The following is a 25,395-nucleotide window of genomic DNA, read 5'->3' as shown; positions in this document are numbered from 1 at the left end:
GGGTTGGTTGATGGGATACCTGGAGGAGCTGGACGGTGCCTGTAATGACGACGAGGCCTGTGGCTGGTGCCGGTGCTCCTCAGCCACGCTTAATGGATCGCGTATCGTTCGCGTCTCACCAAGGGGCATAGGGAAGAGGAGGTATGCGGAGATGTTTTTCGACGACTCCGATAGACCGCTGAAAAAGCTGCGCATACATCCCCCGGCGCAGCCTCCTGCTCCCAAACCAGAACTCACGGATTATGAGTTGGATTTGTTGAGACACGAGGCTCAGGATCGGTTACGGACGACATGGGAGGATATCATTGAGAGGTATTCGCGTCCGGGTATCGTTGCTGATGAGATCGACCTGGAGACTGGGGAGGTCGTTGTCGATAATGGACACCTACGCGGGATGGAGAGGTTGGAGTTTGGTGATGTTGAGGGAGACGAGGAAAGGGAAAGCGATTTCAGTGAAGGGGAGGTACATGGAGAAGAAGAAGAGGAGGTGTTTGAGGAGTTGCTGACGCCAGGACGACGGACGCCTGGATCGAAGTTAATGCATTTGTTGCGGACGCAGAGATCGGGAAGCTTGACGCCGAGACGGAATCGGACGCCGCATACACCGTCACGTAGCCGACAAGACAGCGCACCACCGCGGTTTCCATCAGGACTCGTACGACAAGGCCATGACTCCGGAAAAGGCGAATCGATTATTTCGACACACGCTTCGTCGCCTGGGGCGGAGTCTGAACTATCTCAAGAGAGCGCGCATGACTGGTTGAACGCTGGTGCTCGAACGGTCAAAGGAGCAGGCGAAGATGAACTGATCCGGGATGATGAGAGCGAACATGCGTGGATTAATGCGGAGGACGAGGAGGGTGGACCGGTGGGGAGATTGACCTTGGCAAGTCCGAGCAAGTGGTTGAATGTGCATGCCGCAAATACGCCTGTCTTGTTTCGCCCCTCTGCGATACCGACACCACTACCAATGTCAATATTTATGCCAACACAAGAAGCAGCAGCGGTACTAACGCCAGCGCAAGTAGAGGCCGTGGAGGAAGGAATGGGCGACGACTTGTGGGGACCGAGTCGGAACGATCCATTTGTGGAGAAAGGCAAGAGATGGAGGGATCATCACCCGGATGGGAGTCCGCCGCCGGAGATGTTTGAGAGGGAGAAGGTTACCCTGATGCCGACAGCGGAGGGTCTGTTTGAGGATTATGATCAGGGATATTGGGAGGACGGGCAGCATGATAAGAAACCAGTGGATACAGAGGAGCCTATGGATGAGGGCAGCAATGAGTGGAAGGAGCACAAGGCGTTTGAGAACGCGAGTCCCAATCCTTTGGGGTTGTTGCTGCACATGTACAGGAAGCAACGGAGTGTGACGCCGACGGATGTGGTGAAAACTATATCACCAGCGCCAGCGCCGGTGCTGGCACCTGTAACACCATCAGAAAGGAAAACAACACCGGTGAAAGCAATAACAAGTCCCATGAAGACTACCGTCACTCCCTCCACGAGGATGACGCCGAAGAAGAGTCTCGTCACTCCCGCAACAAAGATTACACCGAAGAAAGCGATGTCAGAGGAGCCGAAACGCAGATTGTGGACGCCGATCAAGACTGTGAGGAAGACGCCAAAGTCGGCTGCCAGACCTGCGTTACGCGCCGAAGATAGCTTCGCGTCAGTCGCTTCTGCCGTGGATGTAGACGGGAAGACGGCAAGTTTGTTGGAGGTCGTGGCTAGCGAGGTCAGAAAGGGGAAGAAGTCTGACGCGGAAGACAAGACGGTGTCAGTACCCACATCAGAGTGCGTGACGGAAGCAAAGGCTGGAGAGCCGGAAGGGACAGCCGTGTGTGGAGAGGTGGGATACAAATGCGATAAGGCGTTTTGCTTCAAGTGCATCGGCTTTTAGAAAACAAACTTCTTTGCGAAAATATCGTTCACCATGTAAAATCATACGCGTATTTCAATTTTCCCACAGTGCCGCTGGTCAAAGGCGATTTAGCGTTGCATTTGCTCGCAGCTGCGGCTGCGCGTTGATCAACCGAAGCCCAAAGCACGAGAGTTCAAAAGGTGTACGAGAGGGAGGCCTACACGCATACACCCACTCCTCCGACCAGAGAGCTCAGTTCGTCATCAATCGCTATGTCGACCGAGGAACAAGCTGCTAAACGACGAAGAATCCAGGATGACTACGATTCATTGACGGAACCCAATTCCAGCCCAGAAGTCCCTCGGGGCAATCGCGCAAAGGCAGCTCACGTCGTGCCCGATTCGCCGGAGGTCGAGTCTCCCGAACGCGCACACAAACCACCCAATCGTTCGCATAATTCGAGTATTCAGATTATCGAGTCCTCGCCCATCAATCCTGGTTATGCCGCGGCCAAACGACGTGCGGCGAATGGCGAGAAGGATGGGGATGATACGATGGTCATTGAGAGTGACGATGAGCCGGTTGACTTGATCAAGAAGTCTGTGCTCAAGCCTGCGAGTGGAAGTGTTAGGCGGAACATTGTGTTTCCTAGCACGGTCATTGGACAGCCGACTTTCAAGCGTGCGACGGGATCTAATCCACCCGCGACCTCCGCGCCTTCGCCGGACACGTCAAAGTTCAGCGCCAGTTTGCAGCAGTTTAGGCATGATACGAATAAGAAGGTCGAGAGGTTGGATTCTCTTACGTCCAATTCGTCGGCCAGACCCAGCAGCGCGATGGAAGATGCATACATGTCCTCGAAGCCGAGACGATTGACGCAGAAGAAGCCGGAACCACCGAAGCAGGCGCCATGGCAACCGAATATCATGGACTTGAATTACCAGACGAATTTGCTCGATTTGCAGGCCATTTACCCCGATATCAAGTTGGATCTTGTTAGGCAAGCTTTGATCGTTGCTAGAGGTAATAAGGATGATGCGGCATTGAAATTGGGCGAGGGAACCTACGACAAACCCGTCGTGGTCAGCGACTCCCCCGCACCACGACCGACAATGATGCAGAAACCCTTACCTGCTTCCAGCGCAAAGAGGGAAATCAAGAAACCATCGATTTCGATTGCGCAAAGATGGGGTCACACTATCAAACCTCCTGCGACTGTAAGTCCCGGTCACGTCCGTCCTTCGGTGAGTATCAACATGAGCTCGCCGTTGGCTACGCTCGGACGTACGGCGTATGAGCCACCAAAGCCGAGGAAGAAGTTGGTGCAGAGGCCGGCAGCGGTCATTCGTGCGGATAGTGATGACGAGGCTCCTGCTTCTTCTGGTGATTCGGAGGCGAGTGATAGCGGTGACGATATTGACAGTGCATTCGCGAGACGCGTCTTGGACTTCTTGAATACCTGCACAATTGCGCAACTGAAGGACGTTGCTTCATGCAATGACGAAGCGGCACAAGCCATTATTGACCAGAGACCGCACAAGAGTTTGGGTGCTGTGCGAGACGTGAAGATCGCTGCTCCACCTGCTGCTCCGAAGAGTAGGGGCAGAGGCCCAAGACCCGTCGGTGACAAGATCGTTGATACGTGTCTGGAAGTCATGCAGGGATACGAAGCCGTCGACGCGCTCATCAAGCGCTGCGACGTTCTCGGCGATCAAGTCTCTGATGCAATCAAAGGCTGGGGTATCGAAGTCAAGAAGGAAGGTGGTGAGTTGGAGGTGATGGCGATCGAGACTGATGAGGCTGAGGTTAGTGAGGATAAACCGCAAGTTGTGGAGGTTGATGGGGAGGAAGTCACGTTGCAGCCTGTTAAGAGGACGAAGACTGGGTATATGCTCGAGCAGCCTCGGTCTATGGCAGAGGATGTCAAGCTGAAGGATTACCAGTTGACTGGGCTTAATTGGCTCACGCTTCTGTATGAGAAAAAATTGTCTGGCATTCTCGCGGACGAGATGGGTCTTGGAAAGACGTGTCAGGTTATCTCTTTCTTGACGCATCTCTTTGACTCGGGCAAGCGCGGAAAGCATCTTATTGTTGTCCCTGGCTCCACCCTCGAGAACTGGCTTCGCGAGTTCCAGCGGTTCTCGCCTGAAATGGTCGTTGAGCCGTACTACGGTACGCAAAAGGAACGTGAGGAAATGCGTGTTGGTCTCGAAGGTCGTGATGATTGGCATGTCCTCGTGACGACGTACAACATCGCCACTGGAGCGAAGCCTGACCGGAGTTTCTTGAGGCAATTCAAGTTCGATGTATGTGTCTATGACGAGGGACATATGTTGAAGAACAGTATGTCAAATAGGTACACCCACCTCATGGCATTGAAGGCGAAGTTCAGGTTGTTGCTTACTGGTACGCCTTTGCAAAATAACCTCCAGGAGTTGATCTCTTTGTTGTCGTTCATGTTACCGTCACTGTTCGAGGAGAATAAGGAGGCATTGCAGAGTGTGTTCAAGATTAAGCCGGCTGCTGGTGGAGATGATGCAGCTGCGAATCTATTGTCGAAGGAGAGGATCACTCGTGCGAGAACAATGATGACGCCTTTCATTTTGCGAAGAAAGAAGCAGCAAGTTTTGGACATGCCTGATAAGTTCCACAAGGTGGAGTACTGTGAGCTCGCGGACGGTGTCCAGAAAGAGATTTATGCTGAGCTTGACGCCGCTTCGAAGGCAGCTGCTTTGGCAAAGGCGACGAACGCAAAGTTGCCTAGGGCACAGAAGAAGGCTGGTGATGTGACGAATCACTTTATGAACCTCCGTAAAGCGGCGAATCATCCTATGCTTTTCCGTCGTAGATACGATGACAAGACTTTGCGGAAGATGGCGAATCAGATCATGAATGAGGATGTCTACAAGGACAACAACGAGGAATATATCTATGAAGACATGACGTACATGTCTGATTTCGAGCTACACAATCTCTGTAGGAAGTTCCCTACGATTCGCAAGTTCCAGTTAGATGAGCAGACTTGGATGGAGGCTGGTAAGGTCGAGAAGTTGAAGAACATGTTACCAACGATGAAGGAGACCGGTGATCGTATCTTGCTCTTCTCGCAGTTCACGTCCATGTTGGATATCCTGGAGAAGATCCTGACGACGCTGAACATCACCTTCATGAGATTGGACGGTCAGACCAAGGTCGAAGAACGCCAACCCATGATCGACGAGTTCCATGAGGACGAAGACGTAACAGTCTTCCTCCTCTCCACCCAAGCCGGAGGTTTCGGTATTAATCTCGCCTGCGCAAACGTCGTCATCCTCTACGACTGCTCCTACAACCCCCACAACGACAAACAAGCCGAAGACCGCGCTCACCGCTTCGGTCAGAAGCGGGACGTCCGGGTTGTTCGACTCATCACCAAGGGCACGATCGAGGAGAAGATTCATGCACTTGCGAATACCAAGTTGGCGTTGGATGAGAGCGTAAGTGCGGGTGCGGGTGGAGAGGACGACGCGGCGGCTGAGGAGGCGGGAGCGAGCTTGGTTGCGAAGATGATGATGGAGGATTATGGGCTGAAGGAGGCGACGCCCGATTCCGCTGTGACTGCATCCGTGACTGCGTCTGTAACGGCGTCTGCGGCGGCTTCGAAGGCGTCATCTGTGGGCCCGTGAGATGGAAAGGAGGTCGGGAACCGCGGGTGCTAGCTTTTTCGCATGATTTGTTGTTATATTTTGTAATAGCATTACTTCTAGAGTAGAACCATTTATTCCCAACAATGCGGCATAGCTGGTAGGTGAAGTTTCCCAGGGTCTTCCTGGCCTTGCATTGATTGGCGTGTCTACATTACACCCCCAAGTTCGTCATCTGCAACAAACCCACCGATGGCCTCAAAATCTGAAAAGGAAACCGTCGTTGAGAAGGAGGTTTTCGCTCAACAGCAGTTGTATGATTGAATTACCGTGAAGCTGGAGTGCATGCTAAGATTATGACAGTGTACCAAATGTCTTCCTGAAGCTCTTCCTCTTTACCTTGGCCATGATCACCCTGCCACTGCTATCATACTACGTCTCCCTACACTACGTTTTCCCAGGTCAGTAACTCAGTCAATCCTTGGAAAACTTGGGCTAACTGGGTGATGACAGGTTACAACCCAACATATGCCGGAGGAACAGCTGCGTTGGTCGCGAATGTGGTGTTGTTTGCTTACGTGTTCGAGGCGTTTCGAGAAGATCAGCAGTCGTCAAGACCTAAAACAGAATAAAAAGACATTTGAAATCCCGAAATTCTCGATGTCGTGCTGTTGCGGTTCTGTCTTATCGATATGTCTGCCTGCATGCACGTGCGCTGACGTAGGTCGAGGACCCTTGAAGTTCAACTTCCCAGACGAATAGCGATCCCATGCCATTGCAACCAAGAGATCTGCTGAAAGCAAAAATGAAGCCAACTCCACTCTCGGCCTTACCTGAGGACGGCGTAGCAACCGAGCAGCATGATTACTCCAGCGCGTCGAGCGATAGCAGCGGCGTGTCCGCGTCCTCGGCTTCGACGATTACCCCGGCAGACTTCAACTTTAGACGTCCACAAAGGTACTTACATTCTCTTTCATAGTGACTCATGTGTCTTGACGCGCGAGATCAGGATTCCCACGTCTGACACCGAACCACTGCCATGGTCGGACTTTTTCGCACACGAACTTGACCTCCATCCCGACCCATCCTCCCCATCTACCTTTCGCATGTATTACAATCCTCCAAACTCGATCACAGGCCCACTATTTGTCGCGCACCACGGCGCCGGTTCCTCCGCTCTCTCCTTCGGACTACTCGCATCCGAGATCCAGCGCTTGATGGCTGGTAAAGCCGGGTTCCTCTGCTTCGATGCTCGGGGGCATGGTAGTACACAGGTCGAAAACGAGCACGATCTAAGTCTATTGACTCTAGGAGACGACATGGCTGCCGTCGTGGGCGCAGTACAAACGAAATTCGGCTGGGAGAAATTACCGGACATCGTCCTTGTCGGCCATAGTCTCGGTGGAGCGGTCGTGACGGATCTCGCTAACCGACGGTTGCTTGGCCCGGCCGTCATGGGAGTTGCTGTGTTTGATGTAGTAGAAGGTTCCATATCGTCATCAACTTCACTGAGCGCATGCTTACGAAGATGGAACAGGTTCAGCGATTGAGGCCCTAAAACATATGCACAGAATACTGGAAGCGCGGCCGGCTGGGTTTGCATCGATAGCCCAAGCTACTGAGTGGCAGTAAGTGGTTTGCCATAGATGTGTGAAGTCGTCCTGATAACCACTTACAGTCTCCGAACACGCGTCCTCCGAAATAAGAGATCAGCCCGCCTTTCCGTTCCCCCACTCCTCCTCGAAGAGACCTCTGGCGGCCCCAAACCCTTCCGCTGGCGAACCGATCTCGTATCAACCTCACCCTCCTGGTCCCACTGGTTCCTCAACCTCTCCTCAAAATTCCTCTCCATCCCCGCCTCTAAACTCCTCATCCTCGCCGGCACGGACAGACTGGATAAACCTCTCATGATCGGCCAAATGCAGGGAAAGTATCAGTTGAACGTCTTTCCGGAGGCCGGGCATTTCTTGCATGAGGATTGTCCGGAGAGGACGGCGGAAGTGCTTGTGGAGTTTTGGAGGAGGAATGATAGGGGGGCATTGGTTTTGCCGAAGAAGATTGGTGAAATGTGAGATATAGATGGGAGGTATTACGGGAAAGTGCTTACAGATTGGGTTACGGTCACGGCGAAGAGGGAGTACCTGACTGCGGCTGAGAGCCGAGGCAAAAACGGATATATGACTGTTTGGGGGATCAAACCCCGGCAGATGCACCCGGCCTACACCCTGATATCAGTGGTACTCTGACAGAAACCTCGGTCCCTTTTCTGGTGGGGCTTGCTGGCATGCTAAGCGAGCCTAATAATTGACGTCGACGGGTCGCAATTGCCAAAGCCTAAAAGGGCAGGCGCACAGTTGTCTCTATTATACGAAGGAGTAAGAAATTATGCTAGCATTCTGCAAATACCGATTCGCAACTGCCCTATGCCGTTCTTTAGACATGTCACATTCGCACGGCTGACGGACGGCCGACGTCGCGCAAATGAACACGGGTGTCTGAAGCCCATGTTTGCACAACGCTGTACTGTAGACCGCAGAAAGCGATGTCTAGCATGCGGTTTTGATGTATACCTGGAAGCTATGTCAAAGTAGAGAACCTGGATATCTAGGTATTCTTTTGAAAGTATGGGTGCTTAACCCTCCTCGTGGAATGGGTCTGGTTTTTCAGAGCTGCCGCATCTTTTTCCACGGCTCACAGGCCTTATCTTGCGGTGGCTGCAACCCTATGGACTCGGACCGGTACCATTAAATCCCCGGCGGAAGATTTGGCCGTGCTTAGACTTGTCTGAAGACGCATGTTCCGCTTCCATGTGGTCAGTCTCCATGAAGCCGTTGGCAATGAGGTTGATCCGAGGTCGAGGAAGTGTACACATGGACGCTGAGCCGTATGTACCGAGGTCCATGTTGAGCTGTGTGGAGACTTAAAATGTCCTGCTCCCCGTAGCTGGGAACCATGAAACCAGCTCTCATTGACAGGCTGTGATGATGCTGGACGGATGCAACATTCCCGCTCAAGTCAACATGAAATCAGCTTGGTCTGCAACGACTCTCTCTACCTTTGTCGGACTCGATGATATCGACGAGGACTACTCTAAAGACATTCAGCAAGCATTCGCTGATCATGCGAAGCTCTGCTCAGAAGTTTACCTTCCTCCGCGCTGCCCGCTCCGCGAACTCCAGCCTCGAGTCATGTTTCGCTCGAGAAAGACAAAGACGTACGGGGAATACCATGTATACGGCGATACCATGCACATCGTTTTCCGTGGCTCAGTGTCGGCGAGAGCATGGTTGACAAATTCGAAAGTGCCTCTTACACCGTACGTTCTCAACAGCCATGTGAAGGTTCATGCTGGCTTCAATGCGATTGTGGAGGATTTGATGAACGAAACTGGTCCTCAAGGCTTGACCTCATCAGTAAAGGACTTCTTGGAGAACTGCAGAAGATATACGAACCGTCAACCCAAAGTGATCGTTCATGGTCACAGTCTTGGCGGAGCCATTGCCGTCCTGGCAGCGCCGTATGTCCTCAAACTCGTTCATGCTGCGAAGCAGTCAGCGAAGTTGATACCATTTCCTGAAGATCAGGTGGCACAGGTCAGTTGGTATCGTTCGTCATCTACACCGCATCCGATTCGCGTGTACACGTGTGGCACACCACGCGTCGGTGACGATGCCTTCACGGCATGGTACACCGCCCTCTCCATCCCCACAGTCCGCTACACCTTCGGCACAGATCTTCTGGTATCCCTTCCTCCCCGCTGGCTGGGTTACAAGAGTCATGTCGGCATTGAGGTACACCTGACGAAGGACCAGAGGGGACAGCTTATCTTCACTGACTGCAATCAGTTGCACGCAAGGGCGTGGGATGTCGCGAACAGAATTAAGCACCATCAGGCGTATTTGACGGGACCGATGTCGAGCGTGAAGATGGCAGTGCTCATGAACTTCCGTCGATCGCCGTCACGGGAACAACTGAGGAGTTCACAATTGTGGGAGAATGTTTATGGTGAGGGCGAACCTATCGTATATGAGGTGGCAAGAAAGGAAGTGGAGGTGGTCGAGAAGAACAAACGCCATGCCTGGTATATTGCGGGTAAGCTCTTCTGGACTCCCTTACACCGTGCGACTATACTGACTTTATACAGCAAAAGAGGAGCCAGTAGAAGAGACCTCCGTTCCTGGTCTGGGTACGGACGACGTCGACTTAATATATTACCTATAAGACACAGCCACCAGCATCAATACAAATGAGCAAATATCCAGCATTTCTAAAGCTAGTACTGCCTCGATCTTAACTTAGATCAAAATAATACCTAATTCAAATATGACCCAAACATTCCCACGACCTGTCCCAACAAAACCAGTCCTTACAGGCACCTCACAGATCCCATGGCCTAGGAACTACAACCAAGGGAAGCAACCACGTAGCAGCCAAGACAATTCCTTGCCCTCTGTCTTGGTTGGCTGCAGTCGCATACTCTGAGTTGATGTACGCCACGATGATCCTAGACATCGGACGGATAGCTGAGAACTCCATGGGAGCCATAGCGGAGAGGAGGTTGAGACTATCATCCGTTAGCACAACCTTCAATGATGCAAATAGAAATGATTACTCACATAGCTTCGGTAGAGTTCTTAGCCTGGGCAAGTCGCGGCATCTGCGATCTGGGTACGGCGATCTCGAAACCCCACCAGTCTATCACACTGTCAGTAACTCCCCACATACATGCAGTTGCGAGCTATCTCACAGACAAAAGCACTGATACGCTCCGTATCGACTTTCAGGGGCCTCCCAATCGCACATCCCATCTCTTTCAATTGCTGCTCCTCCACACTCCCCGCCGGCTCCGGCATCCCCGCCAACAATCTGATGATGCCCGCTGCATCATCAGGGCTCTGTAAACCCTTCAGAGCTTTCTTGCGTTCCTTGTATTGAGCCGTAGTCACCTTCTGTGCTGAAGTTGGCTTGGCGATGAACGCGGAGACGAGATTAGCAAGCTCATAATTCTTGGCGGCCGCTTTGCGGTCTTTCTTGGAGAGTTTCCGGTCGAGGTGTTTGTGCTGGGAAGCAGCTGCGACGCTGACCGGTGTAACTTGAGCAGTAGCGCCAGTGACCTGTGTGGTTGGGAGGGTGCTGAACGTGGCAGCGGAAGGTATCTTGAGTTGAAGGTTTGTGTGCGAGAACCGCTTGAACTGAAAGGAGAAACGAGGGACTGGTTCGTTGATGACCACAACAGGAGGCGGAGAAGCACCGATGGTGTGACGGACTGGATTGTTGCTCTTCGCTGGCATGCTGTGTTGGATAAGGACCTCGAGGGGTCTCTGTCGATGTAGAGAACGTGGGATTACCTGAGCAGAGAGCGACCAAATGTCCGGAGAATTGAAGGGCAATGGTTCAGGGAGTGAGAAATGAGGAAGATATAACCCGTGCCCTGGCAGCACATGCCTGATTCACCAACCTTTGTAAATTGGACGTTTCGTGACACGCGGTGAGCGTGAGAGGTCCGTGCGTTACAGAGATTGATTGAGCGCACACCCCGCAACACCTTCGATCCAGCTTGAATCCTTAATCATTCGACATTTGGTGATGAACGGAAATGAGGATAGAATTCTCCTAATTATTTCGTAGCATATCATCGACAATCCACAGCCATGACCGAGGCATTTTGGCTATCATACGGCTCCTATACTGAAGATTAAAGCTATCATACTATGACCCGAAGTCCAAAACGCCAAAAAAGTAAAATAACTAGTCACACGTCATATCATCTCAATGCCGGTTCGGTGTCCCGTTGGGCGGAGGCATCGGACTTGGATGCGAATAATGCTGAGGCACCGGTAAAGGCTGCGCCTCAGCAGCCGTAGAAGTCAACGCAGCCAATCCCTGAGCAGCCTGTGCTCTCTGGATATCGTGAATCGTGTGAACCTCATATTGCTGGTGAGGAGAGTATGCCGAGTACTGCACGTGGTGAACAGGGAATTGATACAGACCAGGTTGCGCCGCGTGATACCCATTGACCGCAGGCTGCGCATGCTGTTGCTGCTCAGGAGCAACTGAGCGAACGGGAACAGACAAGCCGTTGTGCGTTGCATGCGATGCAGGCGTGGACGGCGGCATGTGCACATATTGAGGAGCTGCATAGTGTTGAGGGACAGGAACGCCCGTATGACTTGCGGGTTGAGCTTGAGGTGCCATCTGAGTTAACAGCTTGGCCTGAGCTTCAGCTTGGGCTTGTGCTTGCGCCCTCTGCTCAGCATACTGCTTGGCCTGAAGCTGGAATGGCGTCAAGGGCAAAGGCTCTGACAGCAAACGTTCCATCTCAGCCTTCTCAGGATCCTCCTCGACGACCGGAGCAGGCTGCACGTCCATGTCATCATCCTCTGATTGCGGAGGCGCGTGGGTAATGGCCCAATGGCAGCGATGACAGACCACCTTGGTATCACCTTCTTCCTCAACCCACCACATTGGACTGACATCCACGCGGCACTTCTTGCATCGTTTGATAGAGGGCTTGGCTGCCGGTGAAACAGCAGCAAGAGCAACCGGCTTAGCCTTGACCTTCTTTCGAGTAGTCTGTGTCGCGGCGCTCGTCAACTGTGCTTTACGCATACAACCAGTCAAAGTCAAGTCAGCTTCCTTGTATAGCTTGCTGAACGTCTGGAGAGCAGTGTCTGGTTGTTCGCGTGCGGTCTCGTTCATGGGATGCAGCGAAATCTTCTTGGTATCGTGCTGAGGACAGTACAAAGCGGCAGTCATCACACCGGAATCGCCAGCAAAACGCACAGTAGTCGCGGTATGCCTTCCAGCACCCTTGACCATCGAAATGTTGAACCCGAAAGCCCATCCTTGTCGGACAGCACAACCAACGTGCACCGCAGCCTTGCATGCGTGACACTCTGAACAGGCACCGGAGGTAGTCTTGCAGACGGTACATTCAGCAGTCCACCTGGTAGATGGCAAAGATCCGATACCTTCCACTGGCTGATAAGTCACAGGATTAGCAAACTTCAGCTCGGGCAAAAAGGCAGCGCACAACACGTGAGCCCAATTGCTACCAGCGGTCCGCTTAAGAGGACCGTAAGAGTGCTTCCGTCTCGTACCCTCGAGCTCTTGATCACGAATGGGACAGAGGACACATTCGTAGGTCGTAAGAGCTTCTGGTGAACGTTCGTTCAAACAGCAGTCACATAGCCAATTCTTTGCCTCCATTTCAGCCTCAACACCGTAGCACTGCTTGTGAACGGACAGTTTGCATCGTGCACAAACATACAGATCCTTAAGCTGCTCAGGCACTCTGCAGACATCACAATGATGCTTTTCTTCCACCTTTTCAAGCTTCAGTTTCAGTCCAGGCTTGGCTTTGGCGGGGGTCTCCTTGTCGCCAGACGCAGTAGCAACTTCCTCCGCCTTCGCAACCTTAGTCTTCTTCTTTGCCCTTTCGGCCTTTTCTGCCTCCAAAGCCTCCATATGCACGGCCTGCTCACGCAATAGCTCCTCCTCGAACTTCCTTTTGCGCGAACGACCACCGGCATCCACAAGCTTCTTCGCTGTCTCCTCAGGATCTTCCCATTGGACACCATATCTTCTCCAAAGCTCCGCACACCGCTGACATAAGGCAATGACGTTCGCACCCTGAGGACCGACGGAGTACCCCGGCGCTCTCCTCCAAATCCGGCTCTTTGCAACATTACAGAACTTACACTGGAATGTCTTCTTCTTCTGCACCGCTTTTCCATTATCGTACGAGGAATCATCCGAAGAATCACCAATGTCGTCAATACGTACCACCGGTCCACCAGCCTTAACGGCCTGGTTTCGATCAGAGGATGCCTCAGCTTTCTCAGCCTTTGATCGTCGCCCGTGGTAGTTGCTCCAGATCTTTTGACCGGCAGGTGTCTTTTTCCACATATACCAATATCGTACACACTGCTCCGTAGTCTTCGTACCCACCACCTTTGAGACAGAATACATCTCGCTACCGTACTTCTTAACACCAATCTCGAAGTTCTCCTTCTCTTGCACCGAGAACGAAGGTTCACCAATCGACTTCCTGGTGATCTTGGCCAGAGATTCGATTGCCTCGGTAGGATCAAAGTCGTGCTTGAACAGCGCATTGACCGCGGCGTCAATGAGATTGGTAGAATTAACTGACAACTTCAGGCGGTTCGCCGTGCCCTTCAAACGCTCCATCAGATCTGCCAGTTTCCGGTCAAGCTCATCCTCAGACATTTCTGCAGGTTTGACAAACATCAACTCCGAGGTCTCGTCATTACCACGCTCGATGTATCCAGCAGGCTTCTCAACAATCCATGGCGTAGGGACATCCAGCTTCGAAGATGCAGAGGAGTCGGCCATGATGGGATCAAGAATTTCATCAGCAGGCGTGCTATCGCCTCCATCAACAGTCGCGGTCTGCTCCCGACTTTCCGCGGGGACCAGACGAAGCTTTTCCGCCTCGGCCAATCTTTTCCGCTCAGCAGCTCGCTCGGCATCCCTCTCCTTCCTTCTCTGCTGATATGCCGCCTGCTTCTGCTTCTTGGTGAGAACCTCCTTCTTGACGTCGATGAGCTCAAACGGACGTCCTGGCCACTCCGTTACCACAGCCTGGTGTTTACCTCCGACACGGGACGCAGCGCGCGGATAAAGCCGATCGTCGTAGTCCAGTACATCTTCGACGTTGCAATGGATTCCGAGATATCGATATGGCCACAAATCTGCTTCGTGCTTCTTATCCTTTGATCGTCCGACGTTCGTACCCGCGACCTCCATGATCTCCTCCACCTGTGCCAACGTCCCAGAATCACCATCTTGAACACTGGTCGACGTAGTCGCAGACGTGGTCGGTCTCGATATTAGATCGTCCTCCATGATGAACTTCGTCCTCGCCGCCTTCTGCGCCTCCAGCTTGTCCGCCTCACCCTCTCGTAGCGGGCGACCCTTCGACACCTCCGGCACCGCATTCTCCTGCATCTTCCTCTCCTCAGCCCTCGTACACGGCGCACAAGTCCACCCAAACCCCCTTCCAGGCTTCCTCGTCAACGGCGGCGAAACACACGCCATATGATAATCTGCATGACACAACGCACACCTCACCGAATCCGAACTCGCACACCACCCGGAACACTTCGTACACCCTCTCTCCTCCATACACAACTCCTTCCCGCGTCCACCCTCGACAACGACGAATGCCCATTGTTTGCGGAGAACTTCTTTGACCTTGGCGGGGATGTTGAGGACTTTTTCGGTGGGGACGACTTCGTAGTAGCGGTGGATGTAGCGGTCGAAGAGTTTTTCGTACCAGAAGGAGTCGGGAATTTTGCGGTATTCGTCGAGGTTGTCGATGTGAGCGCGGTGTTTGACGGTGCATTTTCCGCGGATGGCGTTGACAGGACAGACATCGGAATGCATCGTAGCGAACAGGATACGCGAGTCGGAAACCTGCCTTAAGACGTCCTTGGGTCGGTAGAACCAGTTGACGCGGACGGAGGTGATCGTTGAGCCATCGCTTGCCGGCTCTGCGGCTTTCTTTGCGCGTTTGGTTTTCGGGGTGTCGGTCTCTGGTGCAGGCATCAACGAAGCCGAGGACTCATGAATGAACTCCATGATTCTTGCGATATAGTACGGTTCTCCCGGTGGCTCTGATATAAGGTAGATGGAGTCTGTATGCCGCGAATTAGTATGCTTGGCCTTCTACACGCACTCGCCAACGTACCGTTCGCTGACAACACTGTTCCATCCTCCAGCGTCAAACTTTCCACACCCTCCTTCGACACCACCGACCGCGCAGGTTTGTACTTCGCCCCAGGCGTCTCCTTCTTCTGCCTCAACCCATTACCAACAATCTTCAACGACAATCTCGGGATGGCCTTCTCCTGCCCGTCCTTATCCTTCCCGACCTTCGGCGTGCCCTTACTCCTTTTCCTCTCCTCCTCAGTCGCAGGCGTTCCAATGGCCGACGAGGACCCCGCTACTGACGCTGGACTCCCTTCCACCTGCGCACCCTTCGATTGCCGTCTCTTGGTACCGGTGCCTGTAGTCGTAGTCCGTGGCGCCGTGGTAATACCCATCTCCTCATCCGACGAATCGTGGTACGTAATGCGATTCGTTCGGCCCTTCGAACGGGTTCCGTATGTTGTTTCTGAATCAGCGCTTGGGCTCGCCGCTGCGCCGGGCATTTTGTGTGTTCTCTCTCTCCTCCTGTTGTGCGTGGATGGATATTGCGATTGGTGTGGCAGGAATTGCGCGTGTGGAGGATGAAGATGAGGAGCGTAGAGCTCTCGCGTAGACGACCGCGGTGGAAGTTGGCGTGTCTACGGCGTCTATCGCTATTGCCGGGGTGCTGGCCACGAAAGGGTTCTTTGGGATTGGTTGTTGGGTGTTGGAGGATACGGATATCGGCGCAGCACCCTTTCTCTTGCTTGAACGCACAGGGAATGGGTACGGTCGAATTCCACACAGGTGTAAATTACTTTCGACACGATGGGAAGGGGAAAAGAATGAACGGTTTTTGCATGTATTTAGAAGCAAGTTACACTAGATGGAAGGTCTCCTTCTACGACAATTGTCCGTCTTGCTGGCATTGCAAGCTTGGCATGTGCGGACTTCGGAGTTGCTCCCATAGGTGGAGACAGGGCACGGCTCCTTCCCTGTCCATCACCTACCTGCAAGTATGCCGTACCTCAAAGGATGTCTTCGTAGAGTACCAACTTCATTGCTCATTGTCACGGACTTGAGGCTAAGACCGAGGCCGAGCCGCGGCCAGCATGGTGTACATAAGTAAGGCGTCCCCAGGCTTCAGCGAGAGCTGGAAACGCACGCAATCGTAGACATAGCCGCGGCTTCCATGAACATAACGGTCGCTTTTGCTTCACACGCAGGTAGGAGGACTACTCATCACTCAAACATAGCCCAGTCACCCCTTGGACAGCCGTCCCCTTCGTTGAGGACGTGTCCACGTGCAGCGCTCAGAAACCGCACCTAGGCCTGCTTTGCGCGACAAAAATGTCAAAGATATCGAACTCGGGAGAAGGACCACTTTGTAGGAAGAGCAGAGATGGACTTTCCATAGCCATTTTACTCAGTTTACACCAGTATCTCGAGCATCTTTGCAATATTAATAGAATGCACACGGACAGACAGGGCCTTCACCCCCTGAACACGCGCGCCTGTCAACCTCCTCGCGGGTCGATCAACGGTCCCGTCGTTCGAATAGGTTCACGTGTCCAGTCAAGATCGGCCGCAAAGAAGTCCCAGCTCAACCAAAAGATGGACACTGGGTAGCTACGGTTAGGTTGATCGACTTGGTCATGGGCGCTGTTACTAGAAGAAATCTCCGTTCCGTAACCCTGACATGGCCACAGACAGACTCAGGCAGTCGACAATACTGGAATGTTCATGGAAGGGCAAACTGTTTACACTCGGCTTATCAAGCGTTACCTAATGCGGAGTTGGTGTTGTGCTGAGATTACCTCACTTACTCAGCGTTACCAAAGCGCGCGCGTATAAAGCCAGTCGATCCCACGTCCTCGACCACTCCCATCTCCCCTCCAGACCACATACATCCATCAGAAATGTCTACTCCTGCCAACAAGTCCATCGCCATCGTCATCTACTCCATGTACGGCCACATCGCCACCATGGCCGAGGCTGTCAAGGCCGGTATCGAGAAGGCCGGTTCCGAGGCCGTGATCTACCAGGTCCCCGAGACTCTCCCCCAGGATGTTTTGACCAAGATGCACGCTCCCGGCAAGCGCGACTACCCCCTCGCCTCCATCGAGACCCTCGAGTCTCACTCCGCCTTCATCTTCGGTATCCCCACCCGTTTTGGTAACTTCCCCGCCCAGTTCAAGGCTTTCTTTGACCAGACCGGTGGTCTCTGGGCTACTGGTGCCCTCGCCGGTAAGCTCGCCGGTGTCTTCGTCTCTACTGCTTCCCCCGGAGGTGGTCAGGAGTCTACTGTCATGAACGCCATGTCTACCTTCGCTCACCACGGAATGATCTACGTTCCCCTCGGATACTCCCGTACCTTCGCTCAGCTCACCAACCTCGAGGAGGTCCACGGTGGCTCCGCCTGGGGTGCCGGTACCTTCGCCGGTGGTGACGGTTCCCGCATGCCTTCCGCTCTCGAGCTCGAGGTCGCTGGTATCCAGGGTGAGTCCTTCGCCCAGTACGCTCAGCGTTTCTTCGCTTAACTACGCTCGGGCCCCCGAATCCAAGCGAACGGCGCTGAAACCGTAGTTGCGGAGAAGAAGGAGGAGGTTGTTACGAAGAAGTTGGATGATTTGAACTTGGGTGAGCCGGTTCTTGTTTCGAGTGAGGGTGCTGCGTTGAGGAGTGAGCCTGTCGCTGTGGAGACTGTTGCTGAGCCGTATGTTGTCGAGCCTGTCGTCGCTAAGGCGCCTGAGCCCGTTGCTGCTGTTCCAGCTGTCGTCCCCGCTGCTGCTCCCGCGCCTGCGCCAGTCCAGACCGAGACCCGCCCTCGTGCCGAATCCACCGGACAGATGAAGACTACCATGAGGGATACTGCACCTACTCAGGAACAGGAGAAGAAGGGCGGTGTTTGTGGACTCAAGTGCGAGGTTATGTAAATTGTTGAAACAAACAAAACGGAGCACGATGGGTTTGCATGCACTTTTTCTTACCTTTTTATTGTTGTTTATGGGTGTTGGGTTCTTTATACGGTTAACGTCTACAAATTGGGATAAGGGTCACGGGGTTCAAAGATTCGATAATTTCTTCTTAATAAATAAGAGTGGTTCACATCATTTGTCCTTTCCTCTCTCTAATGACCATGGATGTCGTTGACCTCGATGGACAGCTGTCCCCCGGAATTTGATATGCCCACAACTGGATCGGTTAATCCCACAATTGGGCCATTCTCACATTCCGGACGAGCAGCTAGAGGCTGCAAAAAGTGCTGCCGGTCGGTTCTGGACCGCGCGCAAGTTCGAAGAGGGCAGCGGAAGGCTTCAGTCAACTTTAGAAGCTTCACTGAGAACAGCCGAGGAAAAAGCAATTCTTAGCATTTAATACGCATCTACAAATCCTCCTCATCGATGAACCCCTTGAATGACTCCAAGATGACCTCCTTCGCCTCACTTCCGCGTCAGGCCCCGGCATGGTGCAGGGTTCACTTGGTCTGTGCGCCCCAGATGCGATGGCTTCGGCATCTCCCGCCCCGAGTCTACCTTCAGCCAAAACACCAACATATTTAACCAGAACACCCCCCTTTCTCCTGTTCTCCTCCTCTGAAGGTGTTTTCAGTCCAGCATTCATTCCCTAATCCAAGCATAATCGACAGCATACACTCTCTGAACATGTTCCTTACAACAGCATTCATCGCCTCCTTAACCCTCCTCACCTCCCCCGCAACCGCAATCTTCGCCCCAGGCTCCGCTTCCTACGCCGGATCCGCCGATGCGTTCCTCTCCGTTTACGAACCGAGCGGCGACGTCCCCTTCAACGTCACCATCCCCACCTCCTCCACGTCCTCCTACATGTCCGAGGGCTTCGACTCCATCCGCGTCTACCTCGCCCTAACTCCCCCGGGCTGGGGTACTGGTCCCGTATGCGTGTTGGGCGATATCCCAATCACCCAAAACACCACCGAAATAACCGTACCAGCTGCTGCCGGTCCCGATGGACCCTATTACGCCATCTCCTGGAACGCATGGCAAAACGGTGAATCCCTCGGCGGCTTCGAATACTCCGCCCTCGAAATCACATTCCATGACATGACTGGTAACTTTTCTCAGTACGAGTTGGATGGGATGAGTTTGGGATCAGGGGATTTCCCATGTGAGGCGATCGACTGTGTGAGGAAATGTGCGGATGAGTATTTTCCGGGAAATGCGAATGATACGTCGTATTATGGGAATGAGGCGACGAATGCCACATACAACTGTTTCATGGCTTGTCCTGATTACAACAAGTACGACAATACAGACAATGTTGTGTTGCCTGTTGACGGAAGTTCGAGTACGGGAGCGGTGTCGAGTGCGACAGTTGTGGCGACCGCGGCGCCGAGTGCTTCCAGTGTTGTTGTGAGTGCCGTGGCGAGTGCGACGTCGGGATCTGCCGTCTCGAGTGGTAGGGCGAGAACGAGTGGTACTTCTTCTGCTGCTGCCGCGGCATCTGGGACTGCTTCCGCTACTCAGAACTCTGGTGCAGGTATGCTTGGTGCCGGTATCGGTGGCATTGCGTTCGCGGTTGCGGCAGGTGCGTTGGTTATGTAGGGCGTCTCATAGCGATGGGTTACGTATTTCTGGTTGGGTGAGGTGTACACGGACATCATTTGGACATTTTCGGACATTGGGGCGTATGGACAGGTTGCTAAAGTTTTGATATTTCTCTAATACGTTCTTGCGAAGCGCATTCGCACTTCAAGCCTAGGCCCTTCTCGTGTATCTACTCTTGGTCTTCCTTTTCCGTCACTCGCCTCCTTCTTGTCCTGTTATTGAGGCCGAGGGTGCTGTGCGTGCACCATGTTTTCTGACGCAGGCCTCCTCGAGGTTCCTGAGTAAACGGCGTTCTGCTCTTCTGAGTACGTCGTTCTGCTCTTCTGAGTACGTCGTGGGACCCGGATGTTTTGCGACTGTGCAAAGGGACTGCTGACGTCGACTGTAGCATGCTTGATGCTCTCCTCGGGTTCATCATCAGCCTCTCAATGGCGACGTCCCTCTCGACCTCGAAGATAACTCGGAACTCGACCTCACGCTCAGACTGGATCCAGAAGACGCACTTGAGCTTGAGCTTCTCCTCTCATGATGTCGCTCCTTCTTCTCCTTGTGGTCATTGTACAAATGCAGGATGACATCCGCAGCTACACCAGAGATTTTGTCGCTGATTACGTGAGCGTGCGAGGAGAGAAAGGCGCCGTAACTTGAGGTAAAACTGTTGCGGCGGAGTTTGCGGTCTGAAAGCCCAATTGGAAGATGGAGTGGGTTCATTCCAGTTGCTTTTGTATGTTCGGTATGCATAACTGCGGTGTAGATGTTTGGTGTGGTCATGTTATATGCCAAGGCTTGGTATGGTTCTTGGAGGCTTGGTATTGTCACCGTCTGTTCTTACACCTTTCTCAAGACAGCCATCGCTGCTGTTTATATACCGTTTGTGTCGGTCGTTTCATTGCAAACACTGTCGTGTGCTCGACTCCGCTTCGATCAAAGACAAGGTCCGACGCCGCGTCCGCGACTTCCGGACCGAGGTTCGGACGCGGATGGCGGCATAAGGTTGCGTCGGCGTCACATATGGGAATCATAGCGTGAATCGTTCCAGTAAGTTTCATTTCGGGGACTGACGTGCTGTTTTGTGGAAATCTGAGTCGGTCCGAGTACAGGCCGTGTCTCACGCCCGCCGGCCCCGACGCAGCGTAGGGTAACGTTCGACAGCCGCCCGTGAACGTCACGAAATTGACCGTTCGTAAAGGGAGGGCGGTCGATCGCGGTATCTTGACAGCGGTGTGATAAGCTTAAGGTCCTCCGAGCGGGAGTTTGAGTATGTCGATGGGCGTATCAAAGATTAGTCTACTAGTACTGTACTAGCGCTATAGCGCGGTTGATCGCCTAGGCCTACCAGCGCCGATAGCATGAACAAATCAATGAGCTCACAACGGAATCTGGAGGAGCCATGGTCTATTCCAGCTGAATGTCAACTTCTAAAAGAGAGGTTGTCGCTTGTCGCACCCGAGTTTAATCGGCCCAGCCTTTATCAGTGAACCTTCTTGCGCATGTGTGAGAAGCCAAGGCGGGTCATTTCTTGAACATGAAGGCAAGATATCGTATCATGACAGAGGCCGCGACGAGCGTTGTCCCATGAAGACCGCTTTCAGTGTCACGGACTAGCGCGCGGACCGTAGGGAGTTCTGCGAGAGCCAGAGGAGTAGACAACCGACTTGCTGCCATCAAGAAAAAGAGAAGAGAACGAGACCTGAGCACTTACCCGAGGAGTACGGGCTGCTGTGGATGCATCGGGCCTTCGACCTGGATTTGTGAGCCGGGGTATATATGTGACTTGACACGAACTTCTCCATCGTGAGCGCGAGGAAAGAAGTGCACGACGTTCCCAGGCTTCACACACAAGCATAATTGCAATGTGCAATGCAATTATCTTACAGCCTGTGATTGTCGTGCTGTTACTTATGAAGGACTCCAAGTTGGTGAAGATCGTGCAGCCGGCTCTCCTGTTGACATGAGTCCGATGAGCCTTCCAGTCCCACCGGAATTCTTCAACTACAAAGCTAGTACTAGCCGTCCAAGACCTTGGTCAGGCAAGTCCCCGGATATCTAAGTTCTAGATATGTCGCCAAACCCATGAGAGCAATCATCCACCACCATGGCGATAAGTTGGGCCAGTTGGAAGTTGGTCATGGTGGTTGGCGTGGAGGAGTAGGACGAGGAGGACTGGATGGGTATAGAAAAATCGTTCGCGCTAATAGTTCGGTCGGGGTACAGTAAGGCTCCGACGCCTGATCCGGTCTGCGCACGCGACGCAGCTGTAAAGGCCGAATTGTCCGAAAATGATCTCTCGTGACCGAGGATATACACACACTTGTTTATCGAACGTAACTAAACGCATCGATTACCTCTCAGAACTCCACCCAATCGTCTCCCGAGGGTGACGCAAAGAGCGAGCCGGCCGGTGAATATTGCTGTCCTTCATGGCTGCGGCGAACGAGACGAACGTCCCGAGCCCGCTGCATCCGAATAAGGATGACTTTTGGCATAATCATCATAGAGGTAGAATGAACCACGGGCAAGTCGCACCGCGTTCTCGAGGACAAATATTCTCCATTATCACATAACGCCCTTGCATACTACACATTCAACATACAACCCTAGCAATCTTCAAGAAAGACGCTCTCGAACCCAGATCCATGCCCAAAATTACGAAACCAGACCTGACGCCAACAAAAACGATTTTTCATAACAGCCTCCTCCATTCCCACATCACTGCAGTCCCATTCCATGCCCATGCCCACCACTTAAGTCCTCCTCCAAATCATCGGGATGATCCATCCCAGTCGGCGCCTGCATCTGCGACCAATACTGCGGATCCCCATCCTCCGGCCCCCCATAAAACCCTCCTCCCATATCCGGGGCCCCCATGCCAGCCATCCCTCCCGTACCGCCCACCATGCCGAAATTGTTCTGCATATATGGTGCGGGTGGATTTGGTGGCAACATCAGTCCTTGCAATTCATGCTGGAAGGATTGTGCAGCCGGTGGTGCACCACGGCTGTACACCTCCCTTGCGGCATTATCCGGATGCCAGGATGGATGGACATGGAACCCAAGTGCCGGATCAGAATTGTACGTTGTATCCATCCCCTGCGGCTGCTGGCTCGGCGGTTGTTGCTGCTGTCCCTGCTGGGGCGACGGCCCAACAGGAGGCGTAGACTCCAACCTCCTCGACCGCTCAAGCGATGCTCGACAAGCCTCTTTCATCTTCTGCACCTGCTGATGTAGATCCTCGTTATGCGTCGAATCCACAACGACCTCCAACACCTCGATCCCCATCTGGAAGAACTTCGCCCAAGGATTTGTTACATTCGCCCTAATCCTCCCCAGGAAGATCGCGGACGCAGAAACGAGGCCATAAACCGTGAAGTTCGTCCCTCGTAACGAGCACTGGAAGCCACGGAGTCCAAACTGGTCCAACGTAGCCTTCGCGATCCGAACGAGGTTGATGGAAGGTCCCAAACACTTCTCCACGTTATCGATATGGCCACCTTGTTCCGCCCACGGCCGATGCAGCACAATCCGACACAGATTGTAAACCATGTGCAAAAACGGCAAAAAATGAAAGCCAAACTTCGGCAATGGTGCATCAAAATCATCTGGTACCACTAGTTTCAACCGTGCTGGTAAACCGGCGTACCAAGCATCGAGAATTTCGTCCATCGCCGAATACCCAACGGTGAAAATCGAGCTCAACTTCCAGTCCGCACCCAGCTGAAGATAAATATCACTCATCCTCCTCAGAACCTTCACTAACGCAACCAGATAGATAAAATCCGAATGCGTATCGAACTCCTTCTCGTCCAAATCCGGATCCCTCACTGGCAGCGTCAAATCCAGCGTATTGATATCAATATACTTCTCCCGACCCGTAGCTTGTCCCATCATTTGATCAAGCATAAACAACTGCTGCCATATCCGTCTGCGAATCATGAGGTCCATCACTGGCATTTGTGATTTGTACTTATCTGCCAACTTGTTCAACCCCAAATCCATCGCATGACGGACGATGACACCCAACATCAGCCACGACCGGTAGTACAACCCTTGTTGCGGAATCGTTTCCAGTGCTTTGAGAAAGATGAGGGATGCTTGGGCGGTTGCGAGGCGTGGCATGTCGTGGTAATCCCAGATATGCTCTTTTGCGCGGAGTACCCAGACCATTCCGTTCGTGCTCGGATCATCGACGTCTGTCCTACCCGCGGGTCGCTCGGTGAATCGTGCAGCACAGCCGAGAATACACTCCAATAACAGCGGACTAAGATCATCCCTGTCTTTGTGCCATTGTCGAATAAACTGCCGGCGGGAAATGATCGGCATATATGGGTGAATTTGTTCGAAGTAAACGCTGAACAAGTGCATGGCGAGGTCGTCGCTTGGCATGAGGTTGGCGGGTATCCGTGTCGCGAGGAGTTCCGAGGAGAGCTTTGGTGAAGAGAACGATATTGGTGGAGTTCCGCAGTCGCCAGCCGCCGGCATAGTCGGTACGTACTTTTTGTCGAATGATTTGACGTATTCAGCTGTGACAACTCGTCAGTAACTGCATTTACAGCTGTACCGTCTGAGGAAATCACCTCTCCCGCTTCCCTCGATATTCAGTAATCCCAATACATCCGATAACTTCCCCATCTCCTCACCCTGTTCCTGCTGTGCGAGGATCTGATGTGGTTCTGGTGCGATAGGTGTAAACTGCTCGACAGGTAAATGCGCAAGTTGTGCGAGTTGCTCATACTGTTGCTGCATCAACTGCGGGTAATTCTGTTGCTGAAAATCGTGCGGAGGCATTCCATGTTGCTGCGCGGTCGCCCCGGCTCCAGTCTGATACTGATCACCCTTGTGCACTTGCTCGTCGTCTCGTGTAGGATACCCAGGCTGCTGTGACGAGCTCGGCGTAATGCACTCCACATTCAACCTCCGACAACTCGAACACGGACCTCCATTCATCTGCGAACTATCACACCTGACTTTTCTCCTCCGACACGTCTCGCACGCCCTCGTGACCTTCAACCTCTTGAACCGGTTATATTCGTCCACAAAGACAAACTGAGTCGTATTCGGTGCCGGCGAGACGTGCGCAGGTGTGGCCGTCCCGGATATATGCTGTCCTCCACCCCCAGTCCCCGATCCACTCACCGAACTGGATGGAGTCATGGTCGTGGTGGTCTGCGGCTGCACAAAGGAGATGGCATTATCTGGATATGCCAGGATTGCTAGATATATGCAGGGATCGAATCACCCCTGTACATTCAACTGCTGAAATGGTTGTTGTTGATTCTGGCAGGTGGTTGGTTGTTGCAGATTTCTCAGGCGCAGTTGCAGCTGACGCGAGGTTCCGATTGCCGGCCGGTCCGTACACTGCAGGGCGGGGAAAGCCTAACGTAAAACGAGTCAACCGTCCTGCTAGCCAATGAGGGACCCTGGATACAAGGAGAATCGTTGTTCCGCTACAATAACTGCGAAATGAATGCTACGAAAAACGGGTAGGCACAGCACGAGTACGAAGGAACGGCCATGGCAGAAACTTATCGTCCCCAACGACTTCTCTTCCCGGGCCCGGCGCGCGGCGTTCTTTGGGGCTGTCACTTATGCGGCGCGAATCGTATCTGCTGCTTAGACCCGATCGTAACCTCGACTATGGAATACGGGGTGCCATGCGTTTTCATTGGTCGGGAAA

The 25,395-nt window shown here is 53.0% G+C and overlaps 13 protein-coding genes across 13 annotated transcripts; 7 read left to right on the top strand and 6 right to left on the bottom strand.

Moving 5' to 3' along the window:
- The first annotated feature begins 111 nt into the window (after positions 1-111).
- On the top strand, positions 112-1,921 carry SAICODRAFT_162121 (uncharacterized protein). The gene has a single exon (XM_019165625.1). The coding sequence runs from the start codon at positions 152-154 to the stop codon at positions 1,898-1,900; it is 1,749 nt and encodes a 582-aa protein (XP_019022164.1). The 5' UTR covers positions 112-151; the 3' UTR covers positions 1,901-1,921.
- Positions 1,922-3,750: 1,829 nt separating this feature from the next.
- On the top strand, positions 3,751-5,526 carry SAICODRAFT_60700 (uncharacterized protein; the record flags this gene model as incomplete). Its single annotated transcript, XM_019169789.1, has 1 exon — positions 3,751-5,526. One exon carries the CDS (start codon positions 3,751-3,753, stop codon positions 5,524-5,526), a length of 1,776 nt encoding a protein of 591 aa, XP_019022163.1.
- Positions 5,527-5,711: 185 nt separating this feature from the next.
- SAICODRAFT_31552 (uncharacterized protein) lies at positions 5,712-6,138 on the top strand. Its single transcript, XM_019167948.1, has 3 exons — positions 5,712-5,798; positions 5,848-5,945; positions 5,998-6,138. Exons 1-3 carry the CDS (start codon positions 5,737-5,739, stop codon positions 6,114-6,116), a joined length of 279 nt encoding a protein of 92 aa, XP_019022162.1. The 5' UTR covers positions 5,712-5,736; the 3' UTR covers positions 6,117-6,138.
- A 151-nt stretch (positions 6,139-6,289) lies between these two features.
- SAICODRAFT_36716 (protein phosphatase methylesterase) lies at positions 6,290-7,556 on the top strand (the record flags this gene model as incomplete). The annotated part of the gene is made up of 4 exons (XM_019168520.1): positions 6,290-6,441; positions 6,494-6,969; positions 7,022-7,112; positions 7,163-7,556. 4 exons carry the CDS (start codon positions 6,290-6,292, stop codon positions 7,554-7,556), a joined length of 1,113 nt encoding a protein of 370 aa, XP_019022161.1.
- A 948-nt stretch (positions 7,557-8,504) lies between these two features.
- SAICODRAFT_9372 (alpha/beta-hydrolase) lies at positions 8,505-9,705 on the top strand (the record flags this gene model as incomplete). The annotated part of the gene is made up of 2 exons (XM_019171898.1): positions 8,505-9,576; positions 9,629-9,705. 2 exons carry the CDS (start codon positions 8,505-8,507, stop codon positions 9,703-9,705), a joined length of 1,149 nt encoding a protein of 382 aa, XP_019022160.1.
- Positions 9,706-9,855: 150 nt separating this feature from the next.
- Positions 9,856-10,963, bottom strand: SAICODRAFT_72948 (uncharacterized protein). Its single transcript, XM_019170808.1, has 3 exons — positions 10,232-10,963; positions 10,101-10,179; positions 9,856-10,048 (listed from the first exon to the last, which is right to left on the bottom strand). Exons 1-3 carry the CDS (start codon positions 10,773-10,775, stop codon positions 9,862-9,864), a joined length of 810 nt encoding a protein of 269 aa, XP_019022159.1. The 5' UTR covers positions 10,776-10,963; the 3' UTR covers positions 9,856-9,861.
- Positions 10,964-11,014: 51 nt separating this feature from the next.
- Positions 11,015-15,845, bottom strand: SAICODRAFT_161950 (uncharacterized protein). Its single transcript, XM_019165622.1, has 3 exons — positions 15,825-15,845; positions 15,197-15,749; positions 11,015-15,143 (listed from the first exon to the last, which is right to left on the bottom strand). The coding sequence occupies exons 2-3, from the start codon at positions 15,657-15,659 to the stop codon at positions 11,254-11,256; spliced, it is 4,353 nt and encodes a 1,450-aa protein (XP_019022158.1). The 5' UTR covers positions 15,660-15,749; positions 15,825-15,845; the 3' UTR covers positions 11,015-11,253.
- Positions 15,846-15,939: 94 nt separating this feature from the next.
- On the top strand, positions 15,940-16,351 carry SAICODRAFT_161928 (uncharacterized protein). The gene has a single exon (XM_019165619.1). The coding sequence runs from the start codon at positions 15,981-15,983 to the stop codon at positions 16,215-16,217; it is 237 nt and encodes a 78-aa protein (XP_019022157.1). The 5' UTR covers positions 15,940-15,980; the 3' UTR covers positions 16,218-16,351.
- Positions 16,352-17,016: 665 nt separating this feature from the next.
- Positions 17,017-18,173, top strand: SAICODRAFT_67271 (flavo protein WrbA). Its single transcript, XM_019170300.1, has one exon. It carries the CDS (start codon positions 17,055-17,057, stop codon positions 17,673-17,675), a length of 621 nt encoding a protein of 206 aa, XP_019022155.1. The 5' UTR covers positions 17,017-17,054; the 3' UTR covers positions 17,676-18,173.
- On the bottom strand, positions 17,628-18,138 carry SAICODRAFT_161939 (uncharacterized protein). Its single transcript, XM_019165620.1, has one exon. The coding sequence runs from the start codon at positions 17,996-17,998 to the stop codon at positions 17,672-17,674; it is 327 nt and encodes a 108-aa protein (XP_019022156.1). The 5' UTR covers positions 17,999-18,138; the 3' UTR covers positions 17,628-17,671.
- A 1,197-nt stretch (positions 18,174-19,370) lies between the features above and the next one.
- Positions 19,371-19,696, bottom strand: SAICODRAFT_31548 (uncharacterized protein). Its single transcript, XM_019167947.1, has one exon. The coding sequence runs from the start codon at positions 19,615-19,617 to the stop codon at positions 19,390-19,392; it is 228 nt and encodes a 75-aa protein (XP_019022154.1). The 5' UTR covers positions 19,618-19,696; the 3' UTR covers positions 19,371-19,389.
- A 442-nt stretch (positions 19,697-20,138) lies between these two features.
- Positions 20,139-20,492, bottom strand: SAICODRAFT_27099 (uncharacterized protein; the record flags this gene model as incomplete). The annotated part of the gene is made up of 1 exon (XM_019167000.1): positions 20,139-20,492. The coding sequence occupies one exon, from the start codon at positions 20,490-20,492 to the stop codon at positions 20,139-20,141; it is 354 nt and encodes a 117-aa protein (XP_019022153.1).
- Positions 20,493-22,430: 1,938 nt separating this feature from the next.
- SAICODRAFT_9367 (uncharacterized protein) lies at positions 22,431-24,872 on the bottom strand (the record flags this gene model as incomplete). The annotated part of the gene is made up of 2 exons (XM_019171893.1): positions 22,431-24,241; positions 24,296-24,872. 2 exons carry the CDS (start codon positions 24,870-24,872, stop codon positions 22,431-22,433), a joined length of 2,388 nt encoding a protein of 795 aa, XP_019022152.1.
- Between the last annotated feature and the right edge of the window lie 523 nt (positions 24,873-25,395).

The sequence above is a fragment of the Saitoella complicata genome (genome assembly GCF_001661265.1).
Source record: "Saitoella complicata NRRL Y-17804 unplaced genomic scaffold SAICOscaffold_22, whole genome shotgun sequence".
Classification (NCBI taxonomy): domain Eukaryota; kingdom Fungi; phylum Ascomycota; class Saitoellomycetes; order Saitoellales; family Saitoellaceae; genus Saitoella; species Saitoella complicata.
This window is presented reverse-complemented; position numbering and strand designations above follow the sequence as displayed.

Excerpts from the sequence above, each read along its gene's own strand:
- SAICODRAFT_162121 (XM_019165625.1), top strand. The coding sequence starts at position 152 with ATGTTTTTCGACGACTCCGATAGACCGCTGAAAAAGCTGCGCATACAT.
- SAICODRAFT_31552 (XM_019167948.1), top strand. The coding sequence starts at position 5,737 with ATGGCCTCAAAATCTGAAAAGGAAACCGTCGTTGAGAAGGAGGTTTTC. Across the intron at positions 5,799-5,847 it reads GTTTTCGCTCAACAGCAGTT|TGTACCAAATGTCTTCCTGA; the intron begins GTATGATTGAAT and ends AGATTATGACAG. Across the intron at positions 5,946-5,997 it reads CCTACACTACGTTTTCCCAG|GTTACAACCCAACATATGCC; the intron begins GTCAGTAACTCA and ends GGGTGATGACAG.
- SAICODRAFT_72948 (XM_019170808.1), bottom strand. The coding sequence starts at position 10,775 with ATGCCAGCGAAGAGCAACAATCCAGTCCGTCACACCATCGGTGCTTCT. Across the intron at positions 10,180-10,231 it reads GCGTATCAGTGCTTTTGTCT|ACTGGTGGGGTTTCGAGATC; the intron begins GTGAGATAGCTC and ends ACAGTGTGATAG. Across the intron at positions 10,049-10,100 it reads AAGAACTCTACCGAAGCTAT|TCTCAACCTCCTCTCCGCTA; the intron begins GTGAGTAATCAT and ends AACGGATGATAG.
- SAICODRAFT_161950 (XM_019165622.1), bottom strand. The coding sequence starts at position 15,659 with ATGCCCGGCGCAGCGGCGAGCCCAAGCGCTGATTCAGAAACAACATAC. Across the intron at positions 15,144-15,196 it reads AACAGTGTTGTCAGCGAACG|ACTCCATCTACCTTATATCA; the intron begins GTACGTTGGCGA and ends CGCGGCATACAG.
- SAICODRAFT_161928 (XM_019165619.1), top strand. The coding sequence starts at position 15,981 with ATGAACGGTTTTTGCATGTATTTAGAAGCAAGTTACACTAGATGGAAG.
- SAICODRAFT_67271 (XM_019170300.1), top strand. The coding sequence starts at position 17,055 with ATGTCTACTCCTGCCAACAAGTCCATCGCCATCGTCATCTACTCCATG.
- SAICODRAFT_161939 (XM_019165620.1), bottom strand. The coding sequence starts at position 17,998 with ATGGTAGTCTTCATCTGTCCGGTGGATTCGGCACGAGGGCGGGTCTCG.
- SAICODRAFT_31548 (XM_019167947.1), bottom strand. The coding sequence starts at position 19,617 with ATGCCGCGGCAGCAGCAGAAGAAGTACCACTCGTTCTCGCCCTACCAC.